The 22,823-nt window shown below is 42.7% G+C and overlaps 1 protein-coding gene across 1 annotated transcript in view; it reads right to left on the reverse strand.

The window, feature by feature from the left end:
* The window catches only part of DYNC1H1 (dynein cytoplasmic 1 heavy chain 1), a 57,016-nt gene that overhangs the window by 6,383 nt on the left and 27,810 nt on the right, over nucleotides 1-22,823 (reverse strand). The window contains exons 32-69 of the mRNA XM_079947632.1: nucleotides 22,269-22,481; nucleotides 21,708-21,946; nucleotides 21,439-21,595; nucleotides 20,790-21,017; nucleotides 20,434-20,664; nucleotides 20,143-20,283; nucleotides 19,222-19,455; nucleotides 18,509-18,715; nucleotides 18,306-18,427; nucleotides 17,791-17,956; nucleotides 17,516-17,679; nucleotides 16,193-16,322; nucleotides 15,085-15,218; nucleotides 14,623-14,737; nucleotides 14,345-14,506; nucleotides 13,876-14,090; nucleotides 13,559-13,763; nucleotides 13,266-13,439; nucleotides 13,034-13,153; nucleotides 12,797-12,917; nucleotides 11,950-12,145; nucleotides 11,191-11,308; nucleotides 10,767-10,982; nucleotides 9,864-10,076; nucleotides 9,110-9,237; nucleotides 8,214-8,367; nucleotides 7,621-7,767; nucleotides 7,376-7,526; nucleotides 5,730-5,983; nucleotides 5,469-5,603; nucleotides 5,291-5,385; nucleotides 3,832-4,006; nucleotides 2,991-3,066; nucleotides 2,378-2,538; nucleotides 1,259-1,370; nucleotides 1,110-1,170; nucleotides 889-1,012; nucleotides 126-239 (exon numbers count right to left, since the gene is read on the reverse strand). Coding sequence (XP_079803758.1) covers nucleotides 126-239; nucleotides 889-1,012; nucleotides 1,110-1,170; nucleotides 1,259-1,370; nucleotides 2,378-2,538; nucleotides 2,991-3,066; nucleotides 3,832-4,006; nucleotides 5,291-5,385; nucleotides 5,469-5,603; nucleotides 5,730-5,983; nucleotides 7,376-7,526; nucleotides 7,621-7,767; nucleotides 8,214-8,367; nucleotides 9,110-9,237; nucleotides 9,864-10,076; nucleotides 10,767-10,982; nucleotides 11,191-11,308; nucleotides 11,950-12,145; nucleotides 12,797-12,917; nucleotides 13,034-13,153; nucleotides 13,266-13,439; nucleotides 13,559-13,763; nucleotides 13,876-14,090; nucleotides 14,345-14,506; nucleotides 14,623-14,737; nucleotides 15,085-15,218; nucleotides 16,193-16,322; nucleotides 17,516-17,679; nucleotides 17,791-17,956; nucleotides 18,306-18,427; nucleotides 18,509-18,715; nucleotides 19,222-19,455; nucleotides 20,143-20,283; nucleotides 20,434-20,664; nucleotides 20,790-21,017; nucleotides 21,439-21,595; nucleotides 21,708-21,946; nucleotides 22,269-22,481 — 6,108 coding nt within the window. The remainder of the gene's footprint in view (nucleotides 1-125; nucleotides 240-888; nucleotides 1,013-1,109; nucleotides 1,171-1,258; nucleotides 1,371-2,377; nucleotides 2,539-2,990; nucleotides 3,067-3,831; nucleotides 4,007-5,290; nucleotides 5,386-5,468; nucleotides 5,604-5,729; nucleotides 5,984-7,375; nucleotides 7,527-7,620; nucleotides 7,768-8,213; nucleotides 8,368-9,109; nucleotides 9,238-9,863; nucleotides 10,077-10,766; nucleotides 10,983-11,190; nucleotides 11,309-11,949; nucleotides 12,146-12,796; nucleotides 12,918-13,033; nucleotides 13,154-13,265; nucleotides 13,440-13,558; nucleotides 13,764-13,875; nucleotides 14,091-14,344; nucleotides 14,507-14,622; nucleotides 14,738-15,084; nucleotides 15,219-16,192; nucleotides 16,323-17,515; nucleotides 17,680-17,790; nucleotides 17,957-18,305; nucleotides 18,428-18,508; nucleotides 18,716-19,221; nucleotides 19,456-20,142; nucleotides 20,284-20,433; nucleotides 20,665-20,789; nucleotides 21,018-21,438; nucleotides 21,596-21,707; nucleotides 21,947-22,268; nucleotides 22,482-22,823) is intronic.

Here is a 22,823-nt window from a genome sequence, read left to right on the forward strand (position 1 = left end):
TAGGTGGGCTCTAAACTCAACTCTGATGGACCCCCCCCCCCAGCACTTTTGGGAACCACCATATGCTGTCCCACTAATGCTTTGGCTAACTATAGGATCTGTTTATAATAATCGAGACAGCTTACCTTGCACATTCTGGACACCGGAATGCTGCTGAAGGTTCTCAACATGTTGGCCTTTACCCCGGGGGGTGGTTCAAACACAAAGATTCTCCCAGCCCTCAGCAAGTTCACAGGCACCTAAAACACAGAATAAGCCCCACAATTATGCACTAAAAGATGTCCCCCTCTTTCCCAGACCTCTGCAAAATAACGCCAGCTCAAATTCATGCTGAATCTTAAAAAGAGTCATGCTTCTAGTGTCAAGAAGTATCTTCATGTTAATAATAATAATAATAAGAAGAAGAAGAAGAAGAAGAAGAAGAAGAAGGAACAGAAGCCACCCACCGGCAGCTGGTACAGAACGAATGCCAGAGCCTCAGAAGAGAACAGAGGGGAGGGTAAAGAACATCCAGACATTTTTCATTTTGTATTTGCTTTTATCCCTATTTACTGAGGTAATGTACTGAGACACTCAAAAAACCACATTGAGGTTTTATTTAAATAAAAACATTGTAGTTTATTTAAATAAAACTTCTTTTAAAAAAAATCTGCATAAAAGTTAATTTATTATTTTCTATTCATTGCCATTACGGTGACTTTAGTGAGGAGAAGGTTAATGGATTTTTAAAAAGGCTGGACAGAGAACTCACGGGTGGGGTGGGGGGGAAATACTATCTCTGTGTGTCTGTTTTACTGTGGCACCCTTCTCCCAGAAACAACAGAAGCAGAAAGAAAAGGCTTGCAAAGATCCAGGTCATGACTAGGATTTTGCTTCCGAGCTGCTTACTTTTGGATTTATCTCCATCGTAAGGAAGAGTCTGAAGCAGGCGTGAGGCTGAAGAGAATGTAGCTTCTTTTCCAGCTGCATCAGCCATCCAGGCGCCAGGTGGACATTCTTTAGCATGACCCATCTAGAATAAATGTTTGTTTTTTAAAAAACGGATTAAGAAGTTCCAGTATACTTATTTGTACAATGCCAGAGTAAATGCCAGACAGAGCAGAGCCTACCTGCCAGACTTCACTGCTGTATTGATTGCCTTGTCAGCTTGGTTAAATCCTTCAGCGGAACCTGCCAACACGAAGTTTACAATTTAGAGGCGGAGTTTAAAGCTACCTTCCGCAGCATTTGGAGTGACAAGGATGCCCAAAGGTCTCACCAATAGCAATAGAGGTGATCTGTGTGTTTTGCTCGGCAGCAAGGTCTTCAACACGCCCACTGGCATCATAGCCGGGCACTGAGCACATCAGCACAGGAGTATTAGGCTTCACCTAAAATCCAAGAAGGGTGGGGCGGGGGAAAGGAAAAAGGTAAAGGAATTAGGTAGTTATAGGACAAAACAGGTTTGCTTTTTTCAACACCCACAGGAGCTGATCATTACTTTTCTCATGTTTCGGCAGCACAGGGAGGGGAACAGTCGCATAAGTGCACGGGATTGCAACAGCACTCAGGAATAAAATGAGTGGAATGCCTTGCACATTTCCAAACAGACCCCTCTCTTTCTTTACATTCCTGCTGACTTATGGGCATTTAAGGTAGGTCAAGGTTCAAATCAACCCCCCGTTTTCCAATATAGGCTGAGATCCAAAGGTCTACTTGAGGTGTGCTGGGCGTCCTAGAAAGTGGGGCTTTGTTTGAGCAGCAAAACCTGAGCCGTATCACAGACTGCTCCTGAAAAGTCTGCAAAGTTTCAACAGTGTTTATGCTACGTGGCGCTGGGCACTGCTGTTTTAAGATTCAGAAGCCTGAACTCCCCACAGGCACGCAGAACTAGAGTCAACCTTTTAGAAAAAGGCATGTTGTAATGCCACATAAAACCACCTTGGAAATTACAAGAGGAGGAAGCAGGGCTGCAAGAACTGCAGCCGACTGGGACACAGCGGCTGGCAGCCTGAGGAAACTCCATCTGCCTTGGTGCCTGCCCATAAAAACAAGTTTAGAGTAGGGTGATGTCAGGAGGTTCTTCTTTGTGAGTTTCTCTGGGCCCTGAGTGAGAGGTCAGGATGTATTTCAGAAGGAGAAGGAATTGACACTGGCCTATATTTATTAGTAATTTGTATTAGTGTAATATTGTGCATTTTTCTAAAATCTGTGCCATTTAAGCTGTCTGCTGTTGCTGCTTTAGCTTCCTGTACATCACATAGATTTGTTTTTTATATTAAGCGGTACAGAAGTGGTCTAAACAAAACGGAGAAAGAGAGTTTAAGCAGCATGCCTGCAGAAGTTCCACCTGAGGTTCTGTGGAACGGAACGGGTGTGACTTAAAATGCCGACTTGCCTCTGTATCCACAATGTGTGCCAGGTCCAAGGGCTGCTCCATAATAGACATAAAGCTTTCTCCAAGGTTTGTGGAAACAAAATGATGCGCCATTGCCAGTAAGCGATCAGGACGGAAAGCCTGGATCAGGAGCAAGCGATGGACGGCCTGCCCAATGGTTGCTGAGCAGAAGAGAGAGAGAAAAAAAGGGGGGGGGGAGTTAAAAGTGATCAGGTAAAAGGCCTTGCAAAGGAGGACTGAGGGAGTATGCGTCTTCTAAGACCAACTTTTCCCAGTAGGGGAATAGAGACAGTGACTGAACCCTAGAAGGCCATAAGCTACCTTGGATGTCCTCAGGACAAAGCACATGACAACGGTCCTCAGTTTCTGACCACGAATACGGCGTGCATACTTGCAGCCAATTCACATGGTATTTCAGTCGTAGGTGTTGCCAGGGGACAATCGCTACTTGCCACCACCAAAGGCAGACAAATGGCCAACTCCAACAGATGCCTTGTGCACATAATACTGAAGCATCTTTCCCCAGAGCAGTGGAATAAATCTCCACACGCACCTGCTTTGCCTTTTCTCCAAATATACTTAAACTGATCCAGAAATGGAGTTATCCACTTACTTGCAGGTTTGTCCTCTGTCCAAATATACGGCACAGTCTGCTCTGGTGAGCTGCTGTCCAGCCAAATGCAAAATTGCTGTGAATCAGGTGGAGATAAAGAACAGGAACCTTGTGTTAGACCAACGACAACAATGAAGATACTAAGAGTGTGTCTGTGTGTGGCGGTGGGGTGGGAGACTGACATGGAGAAACAGCGCCTATATCACTACTACATATTAAAGTTGATAGTTTGCTGTACAATACACCGATCAGGCAACTTTAGCTACCCAGTCCATGTACTGGAAGCAGTAAGTATGGAAGTGAAACACATTTGTCCTCCCCTCTACAAATTCTCAGCGCAAGGAACAAGTGCCACGTGTTAGTAAAGGTAAAGTGACCCCTGACCGTTAGGTCCAGTCGTGGCTGACTCTGGGGTTGCGGCACTCATCTCGCTTTATTGGCCGAGGGAGCCAGCATACAGCTTCCGGGTCATGTGGCCAGCATGACTAAGCCGCTTCTGGCGAAGCAGAGCAGTGCACGGAAACGCTGTTTACCTTCCCACTGGAGCGGTACCTATTTAACTACTTTCACTTTGACGTGCTTTCAAACTGCTAGGTTGGCAGGAGCCGGGACCGAGCAACGGGAGCTCACCCCATCGCGGGGATTCGAACCGCCGACCTTCCGATCGGCAAGCCCTAGGCTCTGTGGTTTAGACCACAGCGCCACCCGCATCCCTGCCACGTGTTAAGGGTTCCCAATAAAGATAATGTCAAGGCTTCGGTATCAATAAGGCCCTCTCCCATTGCACCAGCAATTCATTTTTAATTTCAGTTTGGCAGCTTTGTTTGACGACAGTACTCACATCATCAGCTTTGACTTTGGAAACCAGATCCTTAAAGGCAGGAAGGCAACTCAACCTCATCATGGCTTCCAGTTGCTCCACAGTCAGGCCACTGATCTTGGGGAGAGGTGTGCTGCTGAGTACTATCTCCTTCCCTCTCAAGAAATGCTGGAATTCCGCATCATAGGTAGGCTCCCTGCAATTGGCAACAAAGGAAGAGCACGTTAGAGAACAATTCACTATTTGTGCTCATGGACAAAAGCAGTAGTATTTTCAGCCCTTAAGAACATGGGAGCAGGTAAATAGTCAAAGTTGGGGAAAAATATGGGAGAGATGCACTTTGAAAATGTTATCTATAAGGATAAAAATAAATTATTATAAATTAATTTGGAGATGGTATTTAACACCAGTCAGATTAAATCAAATAAACAAGGAATATTCAGTGTTATGTTGGAGGGGATGCCAGGAAACGGAGAATTATGTTCACATGTGGTGTAGGTATAAATATGTACAATTTTTTTGGCAAAGGGTGTTTAACAGAAATCACTGGGTTAAAGCTGACCGAAAGTCCAGAGGTAGCATTATTATCCATTTACGATGAGGTGGAAGGTACACAGGCTATGAAGGACTTGCTCACAAATTTATTGACAGCTGCACGAGTTATTATAGCTAGGAAGTGGAAGGGGCAAGCAGAATATAGAATGGAAGAATGGTACAAAGAGGTGTGGGATATAGCTGTTAATGATAAATTGGCATGTGTATTAAGGTAAGATGGGGAATATGCAGAAGAAATGATTTGGAGGAGATATGGAAGGGTGTTTGTAGAATTTGTACTGTTAAAACGGAAAAGGGTCAAACCATCGCAAGAGGTGCTGAAATTTTGGGAAGTTGGATAGTTACAATGGAATGGTCTTGGGGTGGGGTCACATTATTATTATTATTATTATTATTATTATTACTACTACTACTTTGTCAAAATAAAAAAATTATATATACAGAACAACGTGGGAAAAGTTTACCTACAAGATCACCTTACCCCACATGGGCCCATTTGATCGCTATGATCGGCGGCTCGGCACTACTAGAACTGCCACCTAATACTCATTCCACATTTGTAAGAACTCGATCGTTTAATAAGCCGACGCCTGTACTTTGGAACTCCCTGACTATTGATATTTTCAGCACCTGCTAAAAGCATTCCAGGCCTACCCAGAAAGTGGAGGCAATTTTAATCTGTTTTAGTATTTTAATTTTTGTATGTTTTAAAGTAGGGTTATGAATCTTTCTTGATTATATTGACTTACCTTTTTGTAAACTTCCTTTGCGGTTTATTAGGCTGTACTGTGTTGATTTTATAAATGCCACCTTTGCAAAAAGGCAGGGTATGCCTTACTTTTAAAGAACTGCCACTACACAGCCTACATTTGTAAGAGCCTGAAGTTGGGGCCACCTATTGAAAAAGGGAGAATTGTATGCTTACCCAATAGTGCCTTTCAGTTTTATTCTGGCCAACAGCATAGCGAAGGTTATGTGATCCTGATGCAGCATGCCACGTGCGACTCTGTTGAAAGCAACCTATCGGTGCAAAACGAGAAAGGTTAGTTTCATCTCCTACTGATAACATGGAACTGTTTTAACTTGATATGGCTTTTCCGAACCTGGAAGAGATCCTTTGTGATGATGGAAAGACGCTGGGTATGGTCCGTTATCCCCTTCAGATTTGGGTTCTCGTACAAGACATTGTGATAGATATCCAGGAAAAACTGGAGGGAGTACTGGTACAAGAAGTGTATCTAAAAAGGGAAAAACACAGTCACACAGCAGCAAAAACAAGTCGCTTCTGTACCTGTGGCATCTTATCATGTGCAACAAACATAGAAGGTAGAAGGCGGCAAGGCAAGGCAGTCGTGCTTTTGTACCTGTTTTAGTGACTCCATTGTGAAATAGATGCTGCTACAGGCAGTAGAAAGTGGGAGATACTGCTGAGACACAGTCTCCACTTCCTGCATTACAATATCAGTTTCTTCAACTTTCCTGGTGACCTCAGCCGCCTCTTTCTTGAGGTTCTCCAGTGTAGTAATGATGGTGTCATCATCCAAGATCCGACCCTTCACTTCATTGAGGGCTTGGAGAAGCGACTTCTCTAACTGCCGCAGACGCAGCTGGAATTCACCTTTGGGTAGAGGAAAAAAGCCTTAAGGACAGTTCGAGCTATACACCACGAGAATCCAAGAACTCTGCAACATCCCCCAGAATTTGTTTTCAGCCACAGAGCAACATCAGCGCAGTCCTTAATTTAATTAGGCTTCTTTAAGGGTGAACAGATTCCATCAGCTTCACTTCCACAGTTGTTATGAAAATGACAGGTCAGACCCAGAGTCACCTGCACAATGGGGGTTTTCCTGGCTCCTTCCACTCACTACAGCTCCCTGTGCCCCTGGCAAGTTGTTTTGAAGGTTGAGGAACCCCCTGGAATAGCATGAGGCAGGCCAGAGTGGAATGGGGAAGCCTGAAGAATTCAGTGGCCTCCATTGGATCCAAGCCGATATCCCTTGGGTTCCAATGAATTGGATTTCAGAAGGCTGGTAACAGATTGCCCTCACAAGACTATTTAAAAATGTAAAGTCCCTCACTTTTGGGTCCTTGAATGAAATTGAAGAGGTTGCAGAGTAACCCCCACATCCTGCAATTCTAGGTTTTTAAGATTATAAAAGCCACGTTTTTATTCAAATATTTGTACCATTACAAATAAACATTTAATATATGTCAGTGATGAGGCACTTCATTTTCTAATTCAACTCATTGGGTGGACTCTAGACACATAAAAAACGCTGTGCAAATGCTTTTTTAATGAAATGTTTTATATTGAATTTGCCATAAGCTCACCATCTAGTGTCACATTTGTATACAGTCATACCTTGGGTTGGGAATGTGATCCTTGCAGGAGGCATGTTCTCAAGCCACAGCGCTGCATCTGTGCATGTGTGTGATTTTGCGTCATTTTGCGCATGCACCGAAACCCGGAAGTAACCCATTCCAGTACTTCTGGGTTTGGCGCGGTCCGCAACCCGAAAATGCGCAACCCGCAGCGTTCGTAACCCATGGTATGACTGTTATGCACTTAAAACGTTCTGTTTGCAACTGTACAGCAGAGTCCTTTGTGTCACTGGCTTGAAAACATTAAAAATAAAGTAACAGAAATCTCACTCAGCTTGAAACATGCTGGAAAATGCACCCGTGAAAGAATGAGATTCTGACATTCTAGTGAACATACCCAGTGCTTTTTTTCTATAAAAAACGGTTTAGGGGTACTCTTATTTTCCTACTCGTATTGAAATACTGCCCCTCAATGAGGCAAAACTTAAGATTCACAAAATGTTAGGGGTATGCATACCCCTGCGTACCCCCAGAAAAAAAGCACTGAACATACCTGTGTGTGTGCAGAACTATACAATCTGGGTCAGAATGCAGCAGAGGGAGATTCTGCAAGTTATCTCTAGTTTGTTTTAAGGCCCACCGACAGTAGTAAGTCCCATCTGGGATCCGATTCCTTCCAATACTGTACCTTGAAGTTTGAGGAGATCAGAGCGCTTCTCATCCACATCTGGCCTTTCAGCTTTCAATACTTCATTCAGACACTGGCTCTGTAAGCTGCTGCGAGTTACTGTGAAGTTGACGAACGTCACGCGGGAGCAGAGATCTGGTGGAAACTCAACCTACCGAACAGAGCATAGTCACCTTTTACATTGAATCTCCTTTCCCTTCCACTCCCACCAACTGATGGGCAGATAAATCAAGTTTCTTGCTTACCGTTGGATCTCTGGTGGAGAGGAAAATGACGAACGATGGAGACAAATCAATATCCTGATCTCCCAGGGTAATAAGAACTCGGCCTCCAGTTCTACGGACTTCACGGTTCAGCACAGGGTTCAGCACAGGGTCATAGCTTTCCACATCCTGGGCAAGCATTCAGAAACGGGAAATAATTTAAGTATTAAGAATTGTACTTCCCTTCAACTCTGGAGCCGGTTCTAAAAAGCAACCCAGATATAGGCTGGGACTCCAAAAGTTGCTTAGGCACACCCAAGAGTTTAAACCCATTGAGATCTCTCGTTTTAATTAGAACCGCAAATTCCCATGCTGTATTACAAGCTGCCTTTTGAAGAGTCTCTCCCCAAGTTTCCAAAGCTGTTTTCCACACAGTGCTAAGTCCAAATCCCCTTGGGCTCATGGAACTAATGTTACAGTTCCTGGGATCTTGATCGTGGTCTTTCTGATATTATGTGAAGTGCTTATCTTTCAGCTTTTCTGAAGCCCTTTTATTCAAGTTACACAATATTTGTTTCAACAACTCATTCGAAACTTGTGCTGGTTATAAAAAAATATATATGCACAGAACTAACCTGGACAAGCAGAGGATTACCAAATCGCAAGGCGCTCTCCAAATTCTTCCTAAAAGCATCATCCAGAAAGCTGGTACGAGTGATCTTACGGTCCTTATATTCATTCATGATGAACTCTGTAGCTTGCCCAGAGGGGTCAATAATCAGGGGATACCTAAAAAGGTAATTGGTGGAACGTTATTTAAAATTCAGAGAGCCCAGGAGGAAGAGATTTGTTCAACATATATTAACGGAAGAAGCACTTTCAATTTATGGATTCATGGAACAGATAAAAAGTTTACAATTGGCTATACTAGGTGTCCTTCAAGTATTTTGAAAGCCTTTAGTTTGTATTTTGATATGCTGCAGATACCAAATAGGGGCCTGGAATAATTTTTACTTCAGAAATTATGAGTGTTGTACGTAATGTATGTGTATATCATCCAGTCTTTACTATTGAAATAGTTGGGCTCAAAGTTACATTACCTTTTTGAGCTTCTAAATTTCCATTCTGACTATAGAGTGCTCTGTTAGAGGGATCTGATCTAGCATGGCAATTCTTAGAACAGTGGTTTTGCCAGACGCCACTTGAAAGTTTCATTTTAAGACTATGCTAGACTTCTCCACAAAATCTTCCTAGCACATGCTGTCTGTGCCAGTGGCCATTCACAATATCCTCTGGCAAATAACTGTGCTCACAATGTGTTGAATGAGCAGGTTTCACCTGTCTTTTAACAAGGCTTCTTATCTAAATGCCGAGAGCCCAGGCAATTCCAAAACACTCATAATCACTAGAGAAAGCTTGGACAGAAATGATCACATCAGAAGGTTTGAAATGGTACTTCCACTGGAAAGCTTTTCTGGCCTGAAGAAGCCATTGGTACGCACAAAACTAATTAAAAGAAAAGCAACAATACCTGTTAAATCGCTTCAGCATGATGGCATTTTCTGTGCACAGGTCATCTGCAGGTAGGGAACTTGCTTGCCAGCGAAGGCGTTCATCTGCGTTGGACAGGTATTCCGTCCTAGCAATGTCTGTACGGAACTGTAGGGAAAGGACCATTGTGTTTCATAGCCAAGAACTGACAAACTTTTGTGACTAGGTGAAGCAATCAGTTGTCTTTGTGCTACTTATGGCTTTGGGCTCCCACAAACATTGGCATTCTCTTGGCTGCAGACCATATTCACTCACTGCCATTTATGGCAAAGTGGGGGCAGAGCTTGAAGTCAAAGGAGGTGATGGCAACAGTGTTGACAATTCGTAGAATTGTAGAATTGGAAGGGACCCTGAGGGTCATCTAGTCCAAAATACCTGCAATGCAGGAATCTTTCGCCCAACCCGGGGCTTGAACCCACGACCCTGACAGTAAGAGTCTTGTGCTCTACCAACTGAACTATCCCATCCTAAAATACCCATGTTGCATCACCCTTTATTATCAGCCACCTTATAAAATCATCAGACATCTGGGAACAAAATAAAATGGCTGAAGGGACATGATGGTTCTGCAGAGCGTATCTGGTTTTGTAAGCTGCTCAGGTGGGAGACCACGTGTGAAACATGCAGAAGCTGTTCTGAGCTTCACGGAAGAGGAAGGTGCACGGTAAAGTGAAATGCTCTAATCAGTTCAAGTAAATAACAGTGGTCTTTATGACCTATGAACAGTTTTTTACCTGAATATTTGCTTGCTGCAAGTGATGAGACCATGTTGTGAAAAGGTTCTGACGCATCTGTTGGTCAAAGTAACCAGCATAAGCGATGAAGGCTCCTGAGAGCAAGCAGTCTCCTGCAATGGTGGACATCTGGTTTTTGAAGGTTTCACTTGTTTTCTCCCATCTTTCACGCTCTGCAGACAAACTCTTCAAGAGAGCCGTACTGCGGTTTACCTGCAAGTAAAACCATTGCTACAGTTAAACGAAAACTGGATCGAAGATTACTACCTGCCTTTGAAAAAATGGAGAAATTTGTAACTGCACTAGATACAGGGCCAGGTTTTCAGCATCCTATTACGAAACACACATTTCAAATACCTAGGAGGCTGAGGAAAAGGGGAGCATAACCACAACTTTATTTTTTATTAGAAAGTACAGCTAGCACCAACAAAGAAACATAGCAAAATTGTTTGCTTATCAAGTTTGGCTTAAAAGGCAGCCTTAAAACCTAGAATATATGCAGCACTAGGCAGCTGTAGGAATTATTACAGAAGACACAGAAGTAGATACCCACATTTTTAAATTAAGCTTCTAAAATTGTATAAATTATACTGCATTTATTAACGTGGACAAATTTATAGATTACCTAACTATGCTATTGGTATTAAATATAGAAGCAAAATAAGTAAACTCTCTTCAATATACAAATGAAGTTTGGATTTTAAATTCATGCCTGAACAAAGAGCACTAACAAGGAAATTGTGTAGAATGCTTAGAAGCACACATTCTACTATCTTTTTGCCTCCCTCAGCTAGACCACTCAAGGTTGCAACTATAATGTAAGCCCTTAAGGAGAAATGATAAAAGAGGGAAACCACAAATTTCTAAGGAAGCGCAACAAGGATAAATTCACGGCTATCTCACTTTTGCTTCCACAGCAGCCAGATCCGCCTTAATAGCCTGAGCCTCGGAAATCAGCACGGCATATTCTTCCTTGTAGCGGGCAATGCTGGCCTCCAGGTCTCTAATCATCTGTTCTACTTCGTTGGCCTTCTGCTGGTTGTCTTTGGCATCGTCCTCCAGTTTCTGCAGTTCATTTCTCAGGGGCTCTACCCGTTTCAACATGTCGGCATAGTTCAGCTAGGGGGGGGAAACATAACACCAGGTCACTCAGTTCTGGGACACTTAAACAGTTCTGGTTTTAAAGCTTTGTTATTTTTAAAGCCACTATGGGATTGTCAGTGATCTGCTGAGCTAAACAGCAAGAGGCAGGAAACCACCTTCAAAATACTACTGAGCTTCTATAGTATTTTATCCTAATCCAGTTAAATACCGCAAGACAAGTTACCTGTGCAATAGCCCATTTCACCATAGGGCCGCAGGCCAAAGATGCTCTGTTCACAATTTCATAATTGTAACTTGGGTTTGACAAGTAGTTCTTCTTCATCTTCTCCCGTATTGCATCACTGGAATAAGGGGGTGGGGAGAGAAAGAGAGAGTTTGAGAAAGTATCTGGACAAGCGTGGTGTTACCATCCAGCATGCAATTGCCAAGCCTGCAAGTTATCCCATCACCTTGGTAAGCAAAGCTATAGAACACAAATACCTCATGTCTTCAATATTAAAGTTGACAATGCTGCTGATGAAATTATCTTTCAGAATAACTGGCCTGATCTTTTTCCAGTCATTCGTCTCCTCACCCAACAGGAGACAGATGGATTCTAAAGCCAGTTTTACCGCCGCAGGTGGGTTGCCCATAGCTCTTACTTCAATAAGGTGCTGCTTCTTTATAGAGCTCACAGCTATTAAGGGGATGGAAAAAAGGGTTCAGCATGCAAAAACGAACACTGAAGGCTGCTGCTGGGAATAGGAGAAAGAAATTTGGTTCCAAGACTGAGATTTGGCCACAATGGAATCCACTGAATGGAGAGTTTCTTTCTGAGAATGTTCTCCTTGAATCAAGATGAGATTTACTAATTTGAAGCAGAAAACGAGCCCTAAAAATGTATGCTTTTTATCTGCAACATGCAATAAGTGTTGCAGCAGTCTTCATGAACCATTTATTTCTGTTCCCTGCAGCAGCCACTGTAAACCTGCCAATTATTCACCTGATCTCCTCAGCAGAAAAGTTTACAATGGTTGGGATGAAGTTTTCCCGCATTATGATGGAACGGATCTGTTTCCAATCAGTTGTGCTTTCACCCAAGAGCAGGCAGATCGACTCTAACGCCAGCTTCACGGCAGCAGGAGGGTTGGCCATAGAACGAACCTCCACCAGATGTTGTTTCTTTATTGATTTAACAGCTAGGAAGAAGCAAGCCCAATCAGCCAGGAGAGAAAAGATTGTGATTTGGGAGAAAACAATGAAGAGCAAGATGATTAGCAAATCTTGAGGATCGGTGTGAAAGATTCTTAAGCTTCAGCAAAAAGCAACTTTAATTTAAAAAACGAAAGGCACAATTTACCAGGCACATCTCCTACTGTTTTTTTTAAAGCCAAGGGAAAATGACCTGGATGTTTCCCAGATTCTCAGCCTTCAGAAACACCATTTCAAAACACACAAAACTATGATAAGCAACTTCAAAGCCTTTGTCAAAGGCATAGCCAGACTGGGTACTTCTTTTCATGGCAGATGAACTTCTTGGTTTTGTTTTTGAAAGGCAATGCTTTTGCCTTTTATTTAAAGACAACAGCATCCATATACAATGTGGATTATCTAGCAACATGATCTGGCATTCTGGAAAGCTGCACTACTTGTGCTTCTAATCAATCAGAGCCCAAACCTGATTATTGATCAAAGTATTACCCAGAAGAATTAAGCTGACAAGCCAAAAAGCACTGATTTTTTGGGGGAGCCATAAAAGGCATATTCGAAAGCATGGAGCAAAATGTTCCTGTTGCATGCAGCAGATTGGAATGCACTGAAAAGCTGCCCAACAGATGACTTTCACATACCATTTTGAGCCTCGATGACTGCAGGCTCCACCTTATCCAGATCTTCCTTCACGCTCATCTGCTTGTCTGCAATGCCCTCTTGCTGTTTATGCAACTGCTCCTGGATTTCCTGGCTCATAACCTGGAAGCAAGTTACACAGGACATTTCAAGAGCCCCGTTCTTACCCTATCTGCTCTGAGTTAAGAGGCACAACTCGGTGCGACAACATGCACTAAAAAGGACTTTAAGGTCTTCACCTTTTTCTTCTCTGCCTCTTGCTGATCTTTCACCATCTTCTTCAGCTTATCATTAGCGGCTGCATTCTTGACTTCCAGCTCCTGGCTTTTTATCCGTAAGTCACGGCGAAGTTCTTCTACCTAGAACCGACAGCAAATTCTCAATTACAGTGAACTCTTTTCAAGACAACTTCCAAGGATTGTCATGAATGGTTTCTTCCTTCTTCCAATGCTCTTTCCTTAAGACTCATACCTGGTCAACCGTTTCCTTGATCTTCCTAAGACCAACATTCAAATGCATCTGCTGCTCTTCCAGCTCACTCCGTTTCTCATTGAACAAATTGGCATAGTGGTTGATGAAGTCCAAATAATGACGAGGAGTGATGGCCATTGTCCTGCCACCACGTTTGGCTAGACGAGCATTAGCCTGCCAGAAAGGGTAAAGAGTGTGTTAAAAACTGAGGACATATTTTAAAATATCCTTTGAAGCAGGAAATGTTTTGAGGACTGCAAGAAGCTGTACAAAAAGTGGGAGGACAAACCCACCTGATGAAGGGTCTGGTGAACAAATACACAGCTGTTCACGATGGCTTCCCTATGTGATGGTGGCTGTGGCAGCTTGTCATAGACAACTGGCATGTAGTCTGGTACAATGTAGTTTGGCTTTTCAAGGTCCATTTTGCTGGTGAACTCTTTGCCAACTTGATAAAGCGCCTCTGTCGACCAGTCTCCAAACCAATTCAAGACACACCTAAAGCAAAAGATGACACGCTATGAAGACTAATCGTAGTTTACAGCCCTGCTCATCTGAATTATCCACACACCACTGTAATGGATGTAATGGAAAATAAGCAGCTGTGTACCTGTTGAAGAGGGCTGGAGATGTAGCTGCTCTGTCCTTCAAGCCCTCAGAAGATGGGTTCATGGTGAAGACCACATGGAGATTACGAATGACTTGGCTGGTGAACCATTTGTATAGTTCTTCATGCGAATCCAACATCAAACCCTCTTTCTGGGCTCCTTCCTTACACTGAGTCATAAGTGTGGCATATTCATCCCCTTCAAACAAGCCAGGAACCTAAATGGAAGAGACACACGTTAATTTACAGACAGGTCTCTGAATTTTGCGTTGAGACAAATATTGATGAGGATCCAATGACAATCTGAAATCAGAGCCTCTAAAAAATTGTTAAGTTTGGGCAGTAGATTGTTTTGTTCAAGAATTTTATGGGCCTGCATAGCAGCTTGTCAGTCATCCAGAATCTCTTAAACAGGATTGGATGGCACAGTTCGGATCCCCACCCCCCCAAGTCCAGCCTTTAGTAAAGTTACCTCTCCATTGGCCAGCAGAGTATTCATTCTCTCCAGGAATCCAGAATCAAGTACATTTGATTCATCCATAATGAATGCTATTTTCTCATTCTTGCAGCCAGATCGTCTCAATACTGTTCTCAGATCTTCATCAAAGTCTTCACCAGTGTACTTTCTATGCACCTGTGAACATCCGTTATAGATTAAACGTCTATGATTTTATCTAGCCTGCCAAGCTTGATTTAATGCTGCAAGAAACAGAAGCTGGACCTTCAGTTTAGGGAAATGGGCACACCAACCTTAATTTGGTAGACACTTAAGCCATTCATCCAAGCCACAAATCGCGAGAGAGTAGTTTTTCCTGCTCCACTAACACCAATGAGAAGTAAGTGTCCCTGAGGCTGACGGAAGATTCTGAAAAGAGAGTCTTGACTTAGAAGATGCAATACTGACTAGCAGTGAATCCCATGCGTGCTTACTCAGGGGTTAAATTCTATTGTTTTCAATGGCACTTATTCCTAGTTAACTGTGCCTACAATTGCAGCTTAGGAGTAACTGGTAAACAACCATCCCCTACAAAAATACATATGTATTACTGGTACCTAGTAGGCAATATTCTTTGTGTTCTGCTCTAGCACTCAATGTCCAAGGTGATTTAAAAAAACTGTATCCCCTTTCTAAATACATACTGGACGGGTTTAGAAACATATTTGCCAAGGTGCTACAACTGGAAAAAAGTTTAGAACACAAGAGTCATGTACCTGTCAATTCTTAGCACATGGTCCAAGACTTCATTGAACAAGACAAGTGGTACGTCAAGTTCTTCTTCATAGAAAACCTTCAGTCTGGCTTTCACATAGTCTCTTAGCTCTTCTTGATTAACTGGAATATAATCCTAAAAGACAGTGCAAACAACTTAAATACTTGCAAACCATAAAGCATCAGCATTAGAGCTGTCCTTGTTTATGACAATATTTGAAGAGGCACAAACTATTGCCTACTCATGAAGCTTATCCACCCATCTTAATTAATTGACTGTCGCATGTTGACTAACAATAATCTCCAAGCTTTTCCCAAGTAGGGAACAGTGGTGGGCAACAGACAAATGCGTCTTCCCAAGATGAGGAATGAGAAGTAATCACTGAAAAAATCTAGTGAAGTTTTGCAGAACTTCAGCTGAAGGGCAAGAATGAAGACAGCCACATGGGAGAATTTTGCACATAGGCTGGATGCAACATGCAGCCTCCAGGTGGCCAGTTTGCTGTAATGTCCCTAGTGCCTACCCTGATCATACTTTTCATCAGTTGCTGGCCAAGTAGCCAGCAGTCGTAGACTCATTTTTACAAGAAGGGAAGCAGAAGAGGGGAAATGTATGTGAGCTGGACGAGGAGACAACTAAATTCCCATACAGGCAAACATTCTGCCTGAAGGTAATATGGATAAAATGTGCACCTAATTACATTTATTTTAAGAGACACTCAAAATCCCAGGTAGCTCAATTCTTGCATGAATCTCACACTAAAACAGTTAGTAGCTACGGGGGAAATTGAGAGGTGCTCATCCTCAAAAGGGTAGCTGTGCCCTGATATCCAAGGAAGTTTTTAAAGCGAGGTCAAGACAGTAACTTCCGATGTAAACACACCAAATGTAATTATGCTCTAAATTATTAGTCAAACCAAGTCAACATCTGCTACCAATGATTAAGTCATGATAATACAATTTGCAACTGATTAAAGAAGTTTTAATGTCATAGGTTTTCTCCATCAACCAAAAAAGTAGAAAAAATAAAATGCAGCACACTTCTACATACCCACAAACTAAAGCAATGTATTGATGTATTAAAGTTCAAGTAAGCAGCAGAGCTTATACCTTGGATAGCCAATTGCTGTACAGAATGGGCCTGGCCATTGCTTTCTCTTTGTCTATGTTGGGGAAGTGCTTCAGAGCTACCATGTCAATGTTTTCATCAGTCCACCGTCTCTCCTCATCTTCCACAAGCCTAGATAAAAGGAGGAACCATTAGTATTAGAAAGCACATTCACAGCTTGAAGTTAAGACTTCATGACAAAGAAGCTTTGGTATTAATACTATTTCAAAAGTGTGAAATGCACTTCTCCCAACTACCAGTGAAACATAATGGTTGCATTTCACTTGCAATGGTCTACGATTCAGGGACACCACTGGCAAGTAATTCATGTTCTGAATATTCCTATAGCTAAGCAATTTCCCTCTGAGTTTGTCTCATCTTTTGAACCCGGACACTGACATTTACATCATATGCCCAGAGTTCAAATTATGAGGTGTGAAAAGTAGTGCTCAGTTAGCTTGAAATTTGCTCACAAATCCCAAGAGGTATCTAAACATGTTTTAAATACACTTTCCCCCCAGTTAGCTGTCCATTTTTTTTCTGCACTAAGATTTGGGTGGAAAGATGGCCCATAGCAGTGATGCTGAAACAGGACCTATAAATACTTCCACTGACTTTCCACCCCCAACAAAAAGCCAAAAAAGCCAAACCCCAGGGACAAGGAAGCTACATTATACTAAGATAGAAAACTGGTACATCTCTCAGTCTTTCCTACCCTACCTAGAGATGCCAGCTACTGGTGAACAAATGGCAAACTGAATTTATGGTAATGTGCATCCTTCTATTTCATCAAAAACATGTGCATTTACTAGAAAGGGCTTATTTACAATACAGTAAACTGTGTTGTGTTAATTAAGAAAAACATATTGCAACGACTTGCTCCAGTCTGAACACACAAGAGGAATTCTATGCAGCCTGAATGCTTGTGGACTATTATACTACCAAGTGTGCAGTCACACTTTATTCCAGTGAGGTGCAGTGCCTAGTGTTGGACTAGGAACTGGGAGGCCAGGATTGAAATCCCCAATCAGCCATGAAGCTCACTGGGTGACCACGGACCAGCCACTGTGTTTCAGCCCCCATCATGGGTTGTTGAGAGCATAAAATTGGGGTTGGGAAAGAGATTGTGCACCCTGCCTCCTACCAAAAAGGAGTTTTAAAAAGTATACTGTGATCTCAGTTGGAGACAGCATGGTGCAGATAATGTCAAGGTTGCAGGTTCGATCCCCCTATGGGACAGCTGTGCAATCCTGCATTGCAGGGGGTTGAACTAAATGACCCTCAGCGTCCCTTCAACTCTGCAATTCTATGATTTCACACTTTACCTGTCTTGGAAGAGACGCAGGGCTTCATGGGCCCAAATTCTAATGAGGCCTTCGACAGGCAATGTTTCCAGTGGTCTCAGAGCTTCGAAGATCCCTCTCACCCATCGAGTCATTTCACGGGGTGAATAGATGTAGTGCGGCTGTGTGTCTTGAGTAAACCTTTCCTGGAAGTAACAGGATAATGAGTTGTCCATAGTAAGCAGGGAAGTATTTTTTAACTGCTCACTCTAGACATTTGATAAAAAAGCTGCAAAGAGCTTTATCATTCCAGTTACCTGAGACATTGTGTAGAACTCAACCATGGCTGCAGTGAGAGGTTCTGCATACGTGCGGAGAGATGGAATGAGCCTCAACATAGCGCGATTGAAAGTGCCGTAGATCTGAGTGAGGGAAGCTGGGCCAGGATAGTCCACGTACACAACAGGAACATGGCGCAGAAATCTAGGAAGGCATACAGGAGAGGTGAGTTCTGTAGCACCTCAGCTATTAGGCTAAATACATGGGTCTAGATATGGCAAAAACAGGCCCTGAAAGCTTTCACTGGTCCTGAAAGCACAGCACCGGCTGCTATTGAGATGCCAGGCCATGTTCAAGGTGTCAGAACTAGCGTGCAAAGCCTACTGCAACAACAAAAAGACTCTGAAGTTCTACATTCCAGTAGCCAAAGCATTAATAGAGCATTTGAAAGGCTGAATCCTACTTCTCAGTAAAGCACATTAAAATGAATGTGGACTGCAGGTTTGATCCTTAAAGCTCCAGCAACTTATCAACAGCAATGTGGACACATTACCTATGCGAAAGAGGCTTCCTTCCAGGATCTGTAGGTGGGTTACACGCTCCAACAAACTGAATTCGCTCCAGTTTCACCCATGTCTGGTCAGATGTGCGGTAGAAACCTCCATGTTCCACCATCTGAGGATTTGAGAGAGGCGGTTATGACGGAGTTTAACTATGACAAAAAAAGTTGAGTTCTTTAATCTGACTTATACTCACTTGTCTGATGAAGGATATGACTCTCTGTGTGCCGTATTTATCCATATCCGGCAAGTTGATTTCGTCACAGAAGAGCACCAGCCACTTTCCTAGCTGGACAGGAGCCAACACCACACCGTTAGGCGTACGCCTGTATTCACAGTAGTGATCAAAGGTTTTCAGGAGCAGCTCTGGAGTAGTAGCACTGGAGAAATTCAGACCAACCACCTAAAAATGCAAGGACGTGATCAGGAAAGGAATATGCAGCAAGATCCAAGAGGCATAAACACTGCTGACTGGTGACAGCTTTTAAAGTTTTGTTGCTCGTCTTCCTTTGTTCTTTATGAATGCTGCTCATGTTTCTATGGGAGGAAGTCAACATTGTGACTTCCCTCTCTTGCTCTTCTGCTAGCATGCCAGGTTAGCTGAATTTGTTTTAATTGCTTTTTGTAAACTTGAAAAGTGGTATCTAAAGTTCTTAAACTAACAAACCATTCTGGCTCAGAGGCAGCAATGAACTATCTACAAAATGGCTTGGCAAAAAAAGAGAGGAACGAGCGCCTCCTCGCTCGTTCTGCTTATTGTATTGTTGTGCAGAGAGATTTAATTAAATGTGGAAGATGAATAAATTATTCTGATCTTCTGCTGCTCAGTGGCATTTTAAAGCCTGCAGATGTGGTTACTCATTCAGAATGTTCGGAATGGGAGAAGGTCACACACAAAGAACTGTTTACCTCCATGTCAGGCAAAGCCCTGAGTGCACTGAAGAGTGTCATGGTCTTTCCAGAACCTGGCGGCCCACACAGCACTAGGGGTTTGTGCTCCGCAAGCCAAGTATACAACAATGCTTCGTGGCGGACGGTGTCTAGGGTTGGCACCACAACATCAGGAGCTGCCACTTTGTGAGTCTCGACTTCAATCTGCGGGACCTTTGACTGCCAGGGAATCCACTCACCAGTAATTGAGACCTATGGAGAGAGAGAAAGAAAATTAAGTATCTGGTATTATCTGCTTCTGTTGCTGCCAAAGCAACAACTTGGTGTTGTTTAAAGCGGGTACTTCAAGGTTTAACATTAATTGCAACATTAAGCTGATCAAAAGCATTTAAAATAAGCTTGTGTATATATTGCTGGTACTACTGACTTCTATATATTTATGTTGGCCCTGCTTTTGTTTGCTGCAATTAAAAAAACCCTGAAGTGCCTCCACTAAGCTGACAGCAAATTAAGAACACTTTATAAAAGATTTTAACAAAGAAACTCATTACAGACAGCAGCTAATACACTTCTGAGTGAGTGGTGGGAAATGACTCTAAAATACCTGAGTATACCATCTAAAAGCAAAGTATGCTTTTTTTTTGAATTTATTTATTCTGATATACAAGCGTATGAATTAAAAACCAACCAGATCAACAAGGCTCAAGGATCAGTTTTTAAATCTGATGACAGCCTTAGATTCAAATCACCAAGAAATTGGTTCAGTTAAGTACATCGTCCAAAATGTAAGTGCACTGAATAAATATGTTGCTGCTAAGTCTCTGGAAGAAGGCTATGAAATCATCTATTTTGTTGTATTGATTAAGTTTTGTGCAAATAGCATCAATAAATAAGTACATTAAGCCTGGCATTTAGAAAATGGAAAGGTTTATTTTTTACCTCGTAATCAATGATAGGTATATTTGGTGCAGAAGGCAGTGGCACAGTTGTGATTCTCCTGATGTATTCACCCAGCTCGGCTCTCATCTTCAGACGGCTGTCTCCGCAAAGGGACCACAGAATCGCATACACGAGGAATCGCTGAGAAAGTTCAGAAACTGATCAGTAAAAGTGCAGAAAAAAAGGGAATCCCACACAAGAGAGCCACATGAAAATTAACAGCAAGATTAATTAACAAGGCTGGCAGCTTGACAGTTTCCTCTTTTTTATTTACTTAGCTATGGGAATTACCTGGATGTAGCGTTCCAGCTGATCTATCTGCATAGGGAAGTCTGGGTGGTTGGCATTGTACTGCGCTACATTGCGGCAAGCCTGGTGCAGCATGGAGAAGAGGGAGCCAAGACAGCGCAAGCGAGTGAGGTCCATGATGTGCTCCAGCTTGAAAGCATGTTCGAGTGCCTTCGTCACCAGCCCATTTGATGTGAAGTATGGCTGCATAATTGTTGCTGCATCCCTCTGAATCTGTTGAAACAGCGTTTCGTCAACCATTATCGGGCAAAATAGAGCTGAACTACTCGTATAATAATCTGCGTGCCCACGGCAAGGTGGTACTGCAATCTTTCATGTTATATACTCTTGAACTATACCTGCAACATTGGGGAAGCTGCTTCCTCTCCTTCATCTTCCTTGCCCTTTCTCCTACGCTGAGCTTCCTCTTCGCCTTCATCCAGAGGGATGCTCCTCAGTCTGGCCAGGAAGTTGTTGAAAATCATGTCAGTGCTTAGAACATCTTCACTGAACCAAACCATGCCACACCTTGACACTGTGGCCAGAGTAGCATACTTCAGATCCTGAACTTCAAACATGATGCGCACCTATGGGAAAAAGCAGAAAGATGGCTTAGAAACCAGTGCCGGCCTCAAAATTATCTGAGGACACAGCTGTGTCTAACTTCTAAGAGTTTTCTCCTTTGACTAACCTTAGCCTGTTAAGAGGCCACTGGGAGCATTAAGACAGCATTGCAATCAGAATGGTACAAGTTAAACCTCAAGTAATATTTTATAGCCAGCCCTTTAAGTAAGGCAGTTCCTCATAATCTAATGGGAACTGGCAAAGCGCAACATGACAAAACCAGGGAGTAACAACCTACTTCCAAACTGTGTCTGCTGGAAACACCTTAAAATGAATTTCCTGGCTGACACAAGCATCTCAAAACTACCAGAAATTTTGCCAATCCGGCAATATTGTCCAAGCAGATTTGTTTTCTTATTTGGGGAAAAAAGTAGCTAGCCTTACGTTTGGTGGGAGGCTCAGACGTTCTCCATTTGGCAGTGTCAGCAGCTTGTTGTCATCCAGAACAGAGTTCAAATTCTCAACCCACTCAGGATCAACATCTCCATCAAAGATGATCCACTGCCGTTTCTGTAGTTCGCCTCTCACGTTATCTATTATCCTAGACAAGGAAATAATGTAGGGCCATGTGAGAGAACATCCAGCCAGCCCAAGTTCCTCCTACACCAGGGAGAAATTTCTAGCTCACACCTTTACTTATAGCACACACTCACTTTCTCAAGACATGCGTGAACAGTCCATCTGTCCACTCTCTGGTGTTGGGATCGAGAGTGCCATAGAGATGATCTTTGCTGATGGCTTTGGGATCGATGATGTGGGCAACACCTTCCACACCCTCCAGCCTCTCCAGTGCTTTCAGAAGAACTCTCCAAGCCATGGTCTTTCCACTTCCAGATGGGCCCACCATCATCAAACCATGATTGATCTGGGTAATTTGGTAGAGCTGAAGAACCTATGGAGAAGGAGAAAAATAAAAGTGTTGCATGAGGAACATCTTAATGTAGAATGCTTTGGGTGGGTCTAACTGCCATGGTCCAAAAACAAGTAAAGCCATCACTTTGCTGAAGCTAAGCAAGTCTGGGTTTGCTCAGTGCTTGGGTGGGCGACACCTGGCAACCACAGGTATACTACCTTGGGTTCCATGATGGAGGGGAGATAGAATATAAATACAAGGAAGATATAATTATCTTGTTTAAATGTCTAGAAGGCTGTTTGTGGCCAGATCTCACATAGCTTTGTGCTATTTGTTGGCAGTGAGCACTGACGCAACGTACCTTTTCAACCCACATGCTGCCAATGTCTTCCCCATCGCCGTACGTCAGGTACATTTCCTGACAGACCTTCTTAAGCTCTTCCCTCAGGGCAGTCATTTCTCCACGGTGATACTGAATGCCAGGGAACACATCGGACAAGAGACTGAAAAGCAATGGTATGTCTTCTGCAACCAGTTTGGGTACCATTGTTTCACAGACACTCTGGATCAGGATCTACAGAGAAGAACAAAAAAACCAACTTGCTTATTAACTCGTGTGAGAAGCATTATGAAAATACTCAAGTGATACTTCTGGGTACAATATCAAATTGAGATCCTACATCAGAAATACTTTTTAATTATTATTGTTATTGTTATTTATTAAATTTATATACCGCACTTCGCCCAAAAATCTCAGGGTGGTTCGCAAGATAAAAATGCAAAATTGAAGCACAAATACTTAAGATCTACATGCTAGATAAAATGTAAAGAAATAAAAGCTTTGTGAATGATGCAATGTCAATTACTGAATTTTCCTTTAGATTTTAAGATTCTATACTATGGAGAGGACATAAAG

Source organism: Podarcis cretensis (genome assembly GCF_951804945.1).
Source record: "Podarcis cretensis genome assembly, chromosome: 1".
NCBI classification, from domain to species: domain Eukaryota; kingdom Metazoa; phylum Chordata; class Lepidosauria; order Squamata; family Lacertidae; genus Podarcis; species Podarcis cretensis.